The sequence below is a fragment of the Rhododendron vialii genome, chromosome 7a (assembly GCF_030253575.1).
Source record: "Rhododendron vialii isolate Sample 1 chromosome 7a, ASM3025357v1".
NCBI classification, from domain to species: domain Eukaryota; kingdom Viridiplantae; phylum Streptophyta; class Magnoliopsida; order Ericales; family Ericaceae; genus Rhododendron; species Rhododendron vialii.
The window spans coordinates 5,305,457-5,320,798 of NC_080563.1; the positions used below are offsets into that span (position 1 = coordinate 5,305,457).

General features: G+C 39.3%; 2 protein-coding genes across 2 annotated transcripts in view; one reads left to right on the plus strand and one right to left on the minus strand.

Annotated features, from left to right (window-relative positions):
* The window catches only part of LOC131334192 (uncharacterized), a 74,111-nt gene extending 59,556 nt beyond the window's left edge, over window positions 1–14,555 (minus strand). Inside the window, exon 1 of the mRNA XM_058369104.1 lies at window positions 14,520–14,555. The gene's annotated coding sequence lies outside the window, so the exon portion shown is untranslated. The remainder of the gene's footprint in view (window positions 1–14,519) is intronic.
* LOC131334190 (uncharacterized) lies at window positions 3,768–6,534 on the plus strand. Its single transcript, XM_058369101.1, has 2 exons — window positions 3,768–4,038; window positions 4,181–6,534. The coding sequence occupies exons 1-2, from the start codon at window positions 4,004–4,006 to the stop codon at window positions 6,279–6,281; spliced, it is 2,136 nt and encodes a 711-aa protein (XP_058225084.1). The 5' UTR covers window positions 3,768–4,003; the 3' UTR covers window positions 6,282–6,534.
* Window positions 14,556–15,342: the final 787 nt, after the last annotated feature.

Consider the following 15,342-nt stretch of genomic DNA (forward strand, 5'->3'; position numbering starts at 1 on the left):
TCCACGATTATCAGAGTAGTTTAGGAGGTTTTTTGCGGGTCGTTTGGCTTGTTTCATGTTTCTTTTTGACCATCCAACCATTAGTGGATCTCGCCGGAAAGTCGCCCGGATAGAAAACGCAGTGGCCAAAAAAAAGCCCACATAGCTTCATAGTGTTCGGACAGCCCTATACCTCCGGTGGATAGGCTCCTCAACGTTACGTCTTTCTTACCAAAATTTGGTCAAACTTTTTCTCCGTCTTGTCTTCTTTGAGCCCAGTGGGCTTCTTCTCAGCAATATCTCGACATTATCTTGGCATGTCTCGTCTATTCGGAGATTTTTGCCCAAAATTCGCGTCAATCTCGTTCATCTTCTTCACATCTCGTTAATTTCTCATTGAATTTTGTCATCGATGGCCAAATTAATCTTGGCATCATTTTCATTTATTGCTGTAAAATCACGTCCGATTGTGCTTCGTCTTGCTTCATGCGTCGATTTCTCATTAATTTCAGCCATGGGTAGGCAAAATATTGCTCAGAAGTCGTTTGCTCGTCCTCATCAAAATATCACATGGATATAGTCTATTCTGAAAACCAATATCTCATTTGTTAAGGCTGATATTGTCAATGTATTGGCTTCATATCATCTGATCCGTCCATATTTCTCCAATATATAGCATTTCTACCGTATAGATTTCGACCATCCGTATGTCTAATTGTTATTAGTAGTATATTTTTTTCCTGATGGTTGAAGGAATTAATTTTTTATTAATTACTGTCGAATTAGGTGCATTCTAGTATCCCTTAATGGTGTTGTGAATGTAATGATCTTGATTATGTGAGTGTGGGCCACTATTTTGGAGAGTTGAGAGACGAGAGGATGGGAGATTGAGGAGAGAGGACGTGGGCCATACCATGTGGTGAGTGTCTGGTACGTGCTTTGAATTGGGCGGAGGAAGTTAGCTGTTGAATTTGCATTTGCAAAAGAGTAGATAAACAATTAGTAAGAGCAAGAGAGAAAAAATATATTGCAAGAGTTAGGGAATAGGGACGTAGAAAAAAAATATTAGTGAGCGTGGGCTAATATTAGTGAGTGCAATTTTGTTCACCCTCCTTACAAGAGGGTTATTTAATCTATTTCATCGTAGTCAATCAATATAGTAGAAGAACTCTCTTTCGTTTGTGAAGTAGGCTAGGTATTGAAACCGAACCACGTTAAATTCTGTGTTCTCCATCTTTTTTTTGTGCTTGTTTGATTTCGTGACGTGCTTCCGTTGTGGTGAGAGACTAAAAAACCCAACAGGTTAGTGGAAAAAGAAGGTGTTGCTTTTGTTGGGATATCATGGCGAGGGAAAAGGGGGATGGGTGCAGTGGGTGCCATGGTCCTACTTGACCAGGGAAAGACATCGTATGTAAAATGCAATAGGGTTTCACAAATGAAAAACAAAGCCAGGAAAAATTTATCCTTCCAATGAACCAACCAAGTTCTGGAAAAACCAAAATTATTTGCAATGGCAGCAAACTTTAGTATGTTAGCTTAATCCTGTGGAAAAAGAATAGGAATAATTAACTTCAGGATTCATGTGCCGGACCCTATGCCGACGTCTTGTGTTGGCCTCCTTTTGCAATGGCTTGTGCTCATGTCTTAGAGCTTGATAGTATTGGTTCATTCCAGTATTTTGTGATCTTGATCTTTGTTTCTAGGACATGAGAAGCGGGTTATCTATGCCACCCATGGCACATTTTTCAGTGGTGGGTGGGCACGGTCACGTGGTGTCCGTACGCGCATCTCAGCTGTCCAAATGTATTTTGGGCGGTCCAGATTTTTTTGGATAATTTTTTAGTGCAGAGTTACGTACCAAAACACCCATCGAACCCAAACAAATCTGGCCCGTCAAAAACACGTTTGGACAGTCAAGATGCGTGCACGGACACCACTTGGCCATGCCCACCCGACACTCAAAATTTTCTCGTAATAGTGATACCGTCCCCCCCTATCCTTGTTATTTCCCCTTTTCATCCCCTTCTTTACTTATAAACTGTCATTTTCCTCTTTAAAATTCGGCATCGAACCATCACCCAAATCCATCCATATCAACCACATAACCAACCAAATGTCCGTGAGCTAGCGAGCCGAAGTTGAAGTCCATATCCCCTCGTCATTTTCCTCTCTGCTTATAATTTGGATTCAGCTTCTCTACAGTCAATTGCAGAAAAGAGCGTGCGGTTCAATCTGAACTGTTTATCTTGATAATCAATAATTTCTTCACTTCTACAGTTCTACTATATCCCTCCAAAATTTATCCCGCTAACCAATGGCTATTAAGTTAGACAAATTGAAGTCGAAACTTTAATACAAGAGAAAAACTTATTTACGGAGGCTCTATAAGTACATGTTTACAGCGCTCAATCTTGCGCATCCAAAAGTGTTTTGGACGATCCTAATTAAAAACAAACTATTACCTGTCAAAATTTAAAAACACATCTCATCCATTGATTATCGAGTCAGACAAGTAAGATTGTGCACCTCCATTCCTCTTTATACAAAAACGACCCGTGCAAACTTTCATCCCGGCAGGCTCAGTACAAAGGTTGAAAAAATGGCTTGGTACGTAGATGTCGAGGAATATTGCGGACGACTACTTCAAGGCCCAAAATCTTTGTCATTGAGACGTTATTTGTCACACCACGCTACAACAAATTTTGTCTTTGACGACAAATAAAATTTGTCACCGAAAGTGAAAAATTCGTCATTAAAGCTTTTGGCAATGAGAATTCTCGTCGCCCCATTTGTCGTCTTTTGTTTCACGCCAAAGGGGTACCACCAAACGGTGACGAAAAATGTACATTTTGGGGACGAATTTTTTTTCTGCCTCCGAATAGAAAAATTATTTTCACTTCATTTTTGTTCGAACTCAAACTTGGAATCTATGGTTTCTGAACTATCATTCACATCACTACACCACTTATCATTTCATTGATAATATTGCAAAATTTAACGTATATTATTATTTTTTCAATAAATTTTAAATTATCGATATGTATTCATGTGAAATATATTGAAATTTTCAGAAGTTTAGAAAGTAATTAGTCTCATATTTGGTGATGAGTTCTTTTATCACAAAAAATGTACCATTGACAATGAAAGTCAAATTTCGTCTTCAAATAGTACCTTTTGGCGGTTGACACGAAATATGTGTTTTCTTGCTAAAAGGTGATGAAATCCCATTTCCTCACCTAATAAGTCCAATTTGGCAACTAAATACCATTTCAATGCTAAAGATACCATTTGGCGACGAAAATCAGATTTCGTCGCGATAGAACATTTTTATTGCAGTGGCCAATTTGGTATGCAATAGGTTACCTGCAAATTGTCTATCAAGAATAGATACAAAGGAATCCAATCTTAGATTTTTAATCTAAACAAGTTTTGGAGTTCTATTCCTAGAGGCCAGAAAGAAATATAAGAAACTGTATGCACTTTTTTTTATTTTATCCAAAGAACATTTCATTAAAGCCGTAAAGGCAAATTACAGCGATTCCTTCAAAATACAATGAAATGGAGACTAAAACTAACCCAACTCGGAGGATATTCACTCAAACAAGGAGATAGAGACGATGGAGTCTAGGTCCTAAGCCGAGCCGCAGCTCACTACTCACCGCTTCTAAGGGTCGTTCACGAGAGCTAGCAACCTATCCATCCACCTGCCTCGGGCTGGCTCAAACAACCAAATCAAAGACAAACAAATGCTAAATCGAAGGAAACAGGAACGAACACAACATAACAGAAAATACAGCAAACATGGACTAATTCACAAGCATGCCGGCCGAGGGGATCCGTCAGTCGCTGCCTTCAGAAGCGCCACAGGGTCTCGGCCAAAGCGGAGGAGATAAACATCTCCGGCGAGCCCCTACTGGCACGAACAGGCTCCGGACACGGGAACCGAGTAGAAAACCTCTCAGGAAGCTCAGCTGGCCCCTACAAGAGAAGAACACTTGGGAAAGGAAGCTCAGCTGGCCCCTCTATGTTGCCGATGTTTAGATTGTCAAGAACACAATAGTCAGTGATGTTGGCACTATAGTTTTTTTTTTTTTTTTTAATTCTCGGCGAATGGCAATGTAGGCCTAGTGCTACGCTAGTCAATCGCTTTCAAGTCGCTTCATTCGTATTTATTTATTTCTTTTTTCTTCCATCGTTACAGCAGAGAAGAAAGAACCATGCCGTGCTACAGGACCTGCAAGGGCGATAAACCAAAACAGAATACTGGTGAAGTAATGAGCAAACAGTGGGAAATATGGGATTTGAGGATTCTAGCTCTCTATATCCTTGTTTCTCAGATATACCTTCATTTCTTTGGACGACGCCGCACAAAGACTAAGTCGGCGGCGATAATGATTGGGAGCATCTCGTTACTCTACTTACTCTCTGATTTGTTGGCAACAACTGCTCTTGGAAAGCTCTCCAAGCTCGCTGTCAACAAGAAGTACCCCACCAATGAAAAAGACCCTGACACCGTGAAAACGATCAATACCCTCAAGAACACGCTGGGCAAACCCACCATCGGCAAAGAGATGCTTAGGGTGATGTGGGCACCTCTGATCTTGTTCTATCTCGGAGGTCCAGATACCATTACCGTCTTAAACCTTCAGGAAAATCAGATGTGGATGAAACACCTTATAGGACTCTTTACCCAAGGCTTTAGAGCAGTTTATGCCCTGATAGCAACCTGGTCGTTTTCCAAAGAGAAACCCTGGGCCATACAGGGGCTGATCTCTCTTCTGGCACTGTTGATATTGATTCCTGGAATTATCAAGTACGGAGAGAGAGTGTGGATAATCAAGTCAAAAAACAAGCACGACGGGGGTTTCATTCAATTACGTCCAAACCAAGTTAGAGTCAAAGATTCGCGTCCGAATGCAAAGCGAGTGCTCCTAGCTTATTTCTGTATCCAGGCCTTAGTGCCTCATCGTCGAGATTACGTGTGTGATAAGGGAAGAGTGAGACACGTGACAACAAACTTCCTCAAGTCGGCTAGAAAAGATAGTTATGAAGCTTTCAAATTGATGGAGATTGAGTTGGGTTTGATATATGACATGTTCTTCAGCAAGGTAGGCACGATTTTCACCATATGGGGAAGCATTCTTCGATTTCTCAGCTTGTCTTTGATTGTTTCTGGGCTTGTGCTATTCTTAAAGAGTGATAGGCGTCCCGGGCTTTTTTGGGAAGGCGATGATGTGATCACCGTCATTCTGATAGCTGGAGCCATTTTTCTGGAGATAGCTGGTATTGTCGTGCAACTTTTTTCGGATTGGGCCGTGGTTTGGGCGTCTAGTGATCGAATTAAATGGGCTACTCCGCTTCTCTTTCTTCACGAAGTTCTATTCTATAAAACGCAGAGATGGCCTGAGGTAATGGGGCAACTCAGTCTCCAGGATTTCTTCACAAAGTATAACCCTAACGTGTGCACCCGCTGCTTAAAAACCTGCTTAAAAACTTGCTTAGAAAAGGTGAAGTGCTTGGGGGCGTGGGAGTATCTTTTTGGCATGGATAAAGAGTTGAAGGGATACAAGACACAGAAGGAACTAGTCCCAAATGTGAAAGATGTAATCATCAGTTACCTTTGCGAGAAATACGATCCTTCCCAAAGTGAAAAGGTTGCAGATGATGGTAAGTTGCCGGAAGTGACTAGAGGTGAGTGGACCCTTAAAAGATATGGTCTTGAGCAGCAACTACAGGGGATTATTACACTACAATTTGAAAAAAAAATTGTCATCTGGCACGTTGCTACCGAGGTTTTCTACAGGTTGGATGATGGTAGGGATACCACGTATCGGAAAGCGGTCAAAATGCTTTCCGATTACATGATGTATTTGCTTGTTGAATGTTCTTCTAAGTTTCCCTTTTGCAATAAATACGACAAGATTGAGAAGGATTATCGTCGTTTGAAGGAACTTTTCATAGGAAAAGAATTGGTACCGTCTGGACAGAAACGGGATGAGGTTGCGGATAAGGCACACCAAATTGTGCAACACATGAAGACACATGCGCCTCAGAATAGGTGGGATATTTTGGCAAGTATTTGGGCAGAGATGTTGTGCTACGCGGCTTGGAGATGCCAAGTGAAGTACCACATTGAAGAGCTTCGACACGGGGGGGAGTTTCTCACTCGTGTCTGGCTTCTGCAGATGCACTGTGACAGGACGCTGAGGAGAAGTAGCTCTAGCTCGAGCAATGAAATGGATGACATAGCAAGAACAACCGGTGGCACCTGCTTTTCCTGTTCGGATGCTGGAACTATTTAAGCAGAACGCGGCCTAGGGTTGCCCTGTTGGTTTGATTTGATATTCCTGCGGCGAGATTCTATCTGCATGTAATATACCTAGTTACGGATTGCTTGTGAAGTGTGTTTGTTTGTTTTCAGGAAACGCTTGTTGATCTTCTGCTGCAAAATTTCAGGACCAGTTTGCACTATTATGCTGAACGCGTGTGTAATATTAATGCTGTGTAATTGCTCAACGATTGTCGTAGTAATATTTCACTTTTTACTGTTTATCACTATGGAGTACAACATAGGCCATATGTGGGTGGTATGGATGATTGAAATTTGAATGAAGAGAATCGTACGTATGTAAGGTGAAATCTGCACTTACCTACCAGCCACTATATTATTCACACCGGCATTGCATTTTAATGCCGATTTTGAATCTTTCATTGTAATTGTTTTGAACACAAAGTAAGGGAACAACATAGGGCAACAGAGCGTTCGCAACCACAGCAACAGAGGTCTATTGTGATGTCGTCCCGTGAAAAGAACTTGTTCGGGTGCAGTAGAAAGTTTCACCATCAGAAAAAATATTTGAGCAGTTGAAGGTTAACGCAAACACTGATAAGAGCTTTATATGATTTGATCATCGACTATGACAGGTAGAACAAGAGCACAACCATGATCACTATCGGAGCTTTCACACTCAAATAGGTCTGCATAACTTTGTTTTACACAATGAAGGGAGAAAAAGGCTTCCTGTAATATACAAGCATTAAAGGATCGAATTGCCTCGATCAGGAATATAAAGCTAGTCCAAAATTTTAAGTTGGAGCTTATGCCATTCTAAACTTCTACCCGAACGCATTGAATAAATTCAGAGAGGTACGAATCATTGGGAAATTAATTAGCAAAGTGGTTCGAAACCTTTAACCTTGTGTGGTACCCGTCTTTGACAACCGGTGGTTGCAGACCTTACCGCGGTTGCGACGGCCGAGTAGAGGAAGCGAAAAGTTGTTTCAACTCATGATTGTGTGTAATTATTGAGTAATCCAGAAGCACAGCTATGTAATGCGTCGGACCAGTCTGAAACGGACCCGGTGTCCCTGCAGTGAGGGAAAAGAGTTGCAAATTGCAGCCTCCTAAAAACGACACCGTTTTGAGGTGTATTGAGAATTTCACGGGAATCTCTTCTCTCTCCCTTTGGCCCCTCAGTCTTCTTTTGTCGTGTTCTTAATTCGTTTTCTTCTCTTCACCATAAGAGCAGCTTAACGCTGCACACAGGAAATAATTGGTTCTCTCTCTCTCTCTCTCCCCATTGAACTGTACTGTAAGTGTTTGGGTCCTCCTCTCCTGGTTATTTGGGTCCTCAACCAACACAATCCTCTGTTGGTCCTGTAATCCCAAAATTACCCAAAAAACTTTCAAATCCCTCTCACTATTTTTGAAGAGCAGCTTTTGATTTTGGTGGTGTAATTCCATTTGGCCCCGAAGTTTGGACAAATCCAGACATAGCGGTGGGTTTAGAGGTAGAAATTAGAATTGAACAAGTTGTTAAATAGTCAACTGAAAAAAAGGTATTAATGGAATTTGTTTGTAAAGAGGCGTCAGGAGAGATCGAAGCACCAAGGGAGGAACGGAGAGAGGGAGCATGGGGATGGAAGTTTTGCGTGGGGTTGGGGGACGGGCATTAAGATTAGAAAACGAAGAAAGAAGAAAGAAGAACAAAGACTGAAGAAGACAGAGAGATCAAAGGGAGAGGAAGAGAGATTCACGTGACTATTCCCTATACACCCCAAAACGACGTCGTTTTGGGGGCTGCAATTTGCAGCACTTCCTCCTCACTGCAGGAACTCCGGGTCCGTCTGAAACCACACATTTATTTGTGGATTCCATGAAAATTTGTGATCATGGAGTGGTCCGGAGAATATTTTGGAGGACCCCATGGCTTTTAGGGAGGGGAAAAAAGAGTACTGCTATGGGTACCGACGGTACCCATAGGGAAAATGCACCGACGGCCACCGGACGGCCGTCTCCGGTTACCGGACGGCCGATCCGAGCCGTCCAAAAATTTTAAAAAATAAAACCGAGTGGCCTTACGCGAGAATCAATGGCATCCGAGGTGTGTAGGGTACTTGATCCGAGCACCCATTTTTCGTGTATATTTGTATATACGTGTATATACACGAAAAAGGGGTACTCGGATCAAGTACCCTACACACCTCGGATGCCATTGATTCTCGCGTAAGGCCACTCGGTTTTATTTTTTAAAATTTTTGGACGGCTCGGATCGGCCGTCCGGTGACCGGAGACGGCCGTCCGGTGGCCGTCGGTGCATTTTCCCTATGGGTACCGTCGGTACCAATAGGATTTCTGGGGAAAAAAACAGTTCTAGAAGACAAATGCTTTTGAAAGATCCCTAAAAATGAAATGACGTTTGTCACGTTTCTATAAATCATGGAAAAATCTACCAAAATGCATTTTAATAGGATTCGGTGAGTTTATGATTTAGGTGCCGATCAAATCAGGCTGTTTGTCTAATTGTCTCTGGTTGTGATACTTTGTATTCTGGCCTCTTGTTCCCTTTGTTCTTGTATTTGTTTTTTGGTAATTCGGCTCATTATATTAATGATACTTTTTTTGCCTTTAAAAAAATGATTTTTGTGGAATATATTAGGGAAAGTAAAATGTAACACCCCATTCCATATTGGAAGTCTATATGGATGATTTTGGGCATATAACAAACCTTGTGGGCTACTATTAGTACCTTGTGTTTAAGCTTTTGGGTCATGTGGTGTAGCTTGTGGATCAAAATCAAGGTACTGGGCCAGTGGTTTGCTCGGAGCGTTACAAGTGGTATCAAAGCCATCCATGTGCACGACCATGTAGGCCTTGGAGTTTGGTTTGATTTGGTTGTTGGTTTGATTTGTATTGGTGATTATAATGCTCACCCCTCGCAAGGGCGCGAGGCTATAAAGTTGGAGAGATTGTAACACCCCATCCCACATTGGAAGTCTACATGGATAATCTTGGGCATATAACAAACCTTGTGGGCTATTATTAGTACCTTGTGCTTAAGCTTTTGGGCCATATGGTGTGGCTTGTGGATCAAAATCAAGGTGTTGGGCCAGTGGTCTGCTTGGGGCATTACCTAAAAACTTGGTCAATGTCCAATCCCCAAAATGAACTTGATAACACACAAAACGCATAATCCTTGTTTTATTTTTTCAAAGAGAAAAACTTATTCACGGAGAAATCGTGAATAAGTTTTACGGCGATCAATCTCGACCGTCCAAAAATGTTTTGGATGATCCGAATTAAAAACAATCTATTATTTTTAAGCTTCTCTTTTTCAAATTCCTGGCTTCGGAGCCAGGTTTGAGTACAATGTTTTGCCTGATCTCCCACTTATACGTCCCATTATTTCTGGTAGAAGTTACAAAAATATTTATAGTATTAATAGCTTTCTCCATTCTCACAAGTCACAACACATTCTTAAGTAAGTATCATAAGTTTTCTTCAGAAATTTTTAATTTTCGCACTCCACGAATTTCTAATTCTATTTCCACTCCAAATGAGAAGTACAAAAATCAATCCCTCACTCCACATTTGATATGGAGATACTAGCTAATTTATAGAGTGTGAGAATCATATATAGTTCTTTTCTTTTTTCGTGATTAACTGGATGTCCAGGCCAACTTGCACGCACCTCGAAACTAATTCCGGGGTTCTGAATGTAACGACCAGACATAACTTCTAGTGGCACTAAAGTTTGAAATGTTTGGCCCCTGTGAAAATGGAACCTGTGATCTCATAGAGGAGCACTTACTGTTTTTTCACAACCACTTTGGCAAAAACCCGTGGGATCTTTATTGGGGGAATTTCTCAGATCAAGTTGAGTGGATGATGATAATGCATCCCACTCCTCTCTCAATGTGTAATAGATGCATGAGGGAATTTTATAACCACACTTTTGGTATTTTTCTACTACTACTTTATTTTAGATAGAAAGTACTCATTTTCTTTTTTTTAAAAGTGTGGTCAAAAGTCTTTTCTATGTCATATTGGATAATGAAAGATGCTCTGAATCTTTTGAAATCCAATTAGAAAACTATCTCACTTTCGGCTAGGGGCCGGGTTTACAAAAAATCTGGTGAACCATGAAATCGGTCCAGACCCAATTGAGCCATACATTTTGGATTTTGTCTATGGATTAATGGTTCGGATACGGATTCAAAAATTAAAAAACCGTGAGATACGGATTAGGATTTGATTTTCATTTGAAAACCGTGGACTATCCGAACTAATCCGTGAGATATTTAAAAATATAAAAATGTATAATATATATGTAATATATAGTAAATAATTATAATTTTACACCTATTTCTATAAATTATTGGTAACTATTTGACAATATGGTATATCAATATAAACTATCAAAACTAAAGAGGGTAAAGTGCAATTTTTATAGAGGGGGAAAGCCAAAGCCGTATACTCAGTCGTTTGCTAGAACTGTTTGTTGTGTAATTCAGGTCCATGGCTGGAATTGTCTGTGTTTTTTTTTTTTTAAATTATTGAATGAAGTAGTTTGCTGAAAACACATGCTAGTTGACTGGAAAGTAGGAACAATTGAAATACACGAAATTTTTTTTTTGAATCGGGTCACTAACTAAATCGGGTTAGTGAGGTTGTTGGTTGATGCAATCCGTTGATAAAATCGGGACCGAACCGTGAGACTTTTGATTCGAACACAGATTTCATTTTCAAAAAACCGTGACTCGTGGATTAGGATTGAATTTATAGGAATCCGATTTGAACCGTGCACAGCCCTACTTCCGGCAATGAAAAGAAGCTTTCTAATTTCACTTGTTTTTATTCAAAATTATAGTTTAAGAAGTTTAAATTAAATTAAATTAAAACAGAAGAATGTGAGGAACGGTACTTTTCTATATGCCTTTTCTACTTCATGATTTTCAAAGATAATTTTGAATGTAGTTTTAATCATGTGCCCAGATCAATTTAGACACACCTTTACTAATTTTAGAGGATATACACCGTCTACTAAATATCATTTTAATTTAATAAACGCATGCTTTGTGCTGTTATACAGAACCACATAGGACTTTTTACTAATTGATATAGTAGGATGTGAATGTCTATAGTTCTATTTTTTTTTTTATCGGCAAATAACTTGTGACAGTACTAGTAGCAAAAAAGTATCAGAAAGTCAAGGCTTATCGCTCATTTCTACTGCACGCGTGTGGGGTTCACTTGGAATTCTACAAAAATACAGGAAAAAAAATCCATAAATTTTAAAATAATCATTGTTGGGCACCGTAAAAAATCATCTCTAATAGATATCGATAAGTATTTTTCCTAAATTTTGGGATGCGAAATTTTGAAATAGTACTGTATGAAACTTTATCCTGACTAAAACCCATAAGATGTGAGAAAGAAAATTAAAAGTGAACACAATCATTAAAAAAGCGGATCAAAAAAAAAAACACAATCATTAAAAAAGAAACAAGAAATCATTTTTTTATACAAAGCTAAGGACGGACCGACTCTGGCCTTTACTCCATTACTTTGGAGAAATTATTCGTTGCCCTTGGGCAACACATCATTTTTGTCAGGTGGAACATCTTATCAATTAAACTCTGTCCAATTGACATACTCTCAGTCTCTCAGTGCTTTTGGAGAAATTATTCATTGCCCTTGGGGCAACACATCATTTTTGTCAGATGGGGCCTCTCACCTATTAAAATATGCCCCATTAACATACTATCAGTACTTTTGCCACATAAATAACCCTCCACGTGACGGATAAACAAAGTAAAACTGAGTGCAACGGCGTTAAAGTGTAACCAACTCTTGTCTTTTCAACTTTAACCCAACCCTTGGAGAAATTACGAAAAATTATTGGTTCCGTTGCACTCAATTTTGCTTTGTTTATCCGTCAAGTGGAGGGTTATTTATGTGACAAAAGTACTGACAGTATGTTAATGGAGCATAGTTTAATTGGTGAGAGGTAGACAAAAATGATGTATTGCCTCAAGGGCAACGAATAATTTTTCATTATTTTGCTAATCATAGTACTAACATGGAAGGTGACATCATGGTGGGGCTAATATTGATGATGTCAACGAAATATGAAAGGTGACATCACGGTGGGGCTAATATTGATGACATCTTTGGGTTTGGATTGAAGGTTGGATTAAAAAGTAGGGTGACTTATTTTTTTATTTTTATTCGAATTTTTTTGCATTCATTTGTTTTATGTCAAAATTTTATGACTTATTGATTCGTCTCGATTAAAAAAATCGAAAAGTAAAAAATTTTGATCGAAATTAATAATTTTTTAAATAAAGACAAAAATAAGTCAATAAGACAACTTTTTTTTTTTACTTATTCTTGTTTTTTTTTTTTTTAAATTATGAGACTCGATCAAATTTTTTTAATTTTCCGATTCCTCTCGTCGAGAAGAATCAATAAATTACAAAAATTTGACGCAAAATTAACAAATGCGAAAAAAATTTGAACAGAGACAAAAAAGAGAGAGTTAGCATTTGACTTTTGAAGCCAAGTGAGCATCAGCATCACAAAACATTTTTTTCTGGGTCAATAATCAGTGTCACAAAATAGCTCCTTGTAGTACACACTCTACAGGACAGATTCAGACTGTCCATTTTAACAATCCACAGTTGAGTTTCGTCGAAGCACTCTTACCGGTCAAAATTAATAAACATATCTGAATTACATATATTACCAAGATGGACAGTTTTAAATCTTCCCAACAGGAGTGCACTTACAAGGAAGCAGCCTACAACATCTCCGATTCCACCCCAAATCCCTTTGGATTCCTAAACTTTGGACAGGCTGTATTTGGGGCCGGCCACATTCGAGCCATTCTGAGAGATGCCATTTATATCGATCGAACTTTCTTCTCTACCGTGAGAAATTTCAAGCATAGGGCCCCAATGCTGTCTGTCTATGTCTTGGTATCTCTTTCTTTAAAGCAGCTGTCATTGTGCGCGTGACCCGTGAGAGCCCACCACCAGCACCCACCTTCATCATTGCTACCAAACTACTGTATTAAAAAAGAGAAAAAGATCGTACAGTACCAACCCCCCTCCTCCCCTCCTTAAATGTCTTTCTGTACCGTACGCTTATGTTAATTGTATTTTTGGTTCGTTCGGCGTTATCCGACGACCAAAGTGGACACCATCCATAACTAAGAGTTGATTTGGCTTGAAAAATTAAAAAAGTGATTTATTGTTGTCTTTATTTATTTTATTTATTTATATTTGTTTATTTTGTGTCAAACTTTTGTAACTTATTAATTCGTGTCGACGAAAGAAATTGGAAAAATAAAAAATTCTGATCGAAATTCATAATTTTTTGAATAAAAAAAAAAAAAAAGTTAAAACGACATAGTGTACCTCTTTTTACTTGTTTTTTTGCAAAAAATTACGGGTTTAGATCATAATTTTTTACGTGGGGTACATTTAAAGTTAGACCGAAAGACTATCTACCAAGGATAGGCTACGAAATTGGGGTATGATGAGTGAGGATTTAGAATGTATAGAAGATCTGTATCTTGGGAAGCATACCTAAGTTGGGCTTTATGAATTGCAGGAGTATTTCGTGTAGACTAGCTTTTGGCCGCCGGAGTTTATCATATTTGGATAGAAATAAATGTCAGGATTTTTGGTGGGAAAGCTAAAAGTGCGGCTACAGTTTACTACAAGAAAAAAATTGGTTTTGCCAACGCTTCTTTTAGCGGCATTTAAAAAACGCCAACGTAGGTGACCTTTCCCGGCGTTTTTGCAAAAACGTTGCCAAATATGTGATTTTTACTCATGAATCAATCCTGACGTTTTTTGAAAAACGTTGCCATAGATCTTTCGTGGCATTTTTTAAACGCCGGAAGCCTAAGCCGACATCGGCGTCCCCGGCGTTTGCAAAAATGCCGCTAAAACTTTTTCCAGCATTTTTTGGGTCTTTCCAGGCATTGTTCAAAAGCTGGTATAGGCTGGTTTTTTTTTTTTTTTTGTAGTGGTTCTTTTTAATCTTAAAGATAAAGATATAATATCAACAAAATCTAATTATTTGAAGTATTTCCTTTTTGTTAGCTTGGATACCATCACTCTTACAAAATTTGATGCATGTAAACTTCTAAACTTTTCCCCGAATGCATCGAATAAATTCAGAGATACGAATCATTGGGAAATCAGCAAAAATAACTCAAAACAAGAGAGAAGCGGTTCAAAACCCTAACCTTATGTGGTGCCCCGTCGTTGACCACTGGAGGTTGCCAACGGCCGAGGCCTGAGCGGAGGAGGGGAGAGAGAGACTAGACAAAGGTGTTCTAATGATTTTGGGAAGAAGGGCTTTGAAAAGTTCTTTTAGGTTTGTTTTGGCCCACAACAATGCATTTTGATTTGGCCCAAAAATGAAAAAGGGGCTCACAGACCGGCCCAACAAGAGCATGTCTGTTGAAAAATTCTTTTACGTTTGATTCGGGCCGAAAAATGCAATATGGGCTCACAGGTCGGCTCAACAAGATAAATATCTATTTTTGGTCACACAGAGAGTCTTTCAAAATGGCATTTTGCTAGCTCTCGATCTTCACTCTGCGCTCGTGCTCTCAATCTTTGCACTCACGAATTTTACTTGTTTGGTAGATTTTTGAAGGACGCTTTCATGTTCGCGCACCTGTAACCCCCGTGCATTATGTGCACAACTTAGTGTCTCCCCATGGTCCCTTCACAAAGTTGATCCGTAAGTCCAAGGAGTGAAAATACTGGAGGATCCCATGGTTTTTTAGAAGGGAAAAAGAGAAAAAGAAGCCAGTCCTTGAAGACAAATGCTTTTTAAAAATTCCTGAAAATGAAAGACGTGTCTACTAATTAAAATGCATTTTAATTGGAGTACTCAGCGACTTCACGATTTATGTGGAATGTACATTAGGGAAAGTAAAAAACCTGGGCAGTGTCCAATCCCCAAAATTAACTTGATGACACATGAAACACATACTCATAAAGTACATATTTTTTGAATTAAAGATAATGTATTGTGAGAGAATGACCCGTCTCGTAAAA

Bases quoted from the DNA above. Each gene is read 5' to 3' on its own strand.
- LOC131334190 (XM_058369101.1), top strand. From the start codon at position 4,004: ATGTTGCCGATGTTTAGATTGTCAAGAACACAATA. The intron at 4,039-4,180 runs GTCAGTGATGTT...CCATCGTTACAG, and splicing joins AGATTGTCAAGAACACAATA to CAGAGAAGAAAGAACCATGC.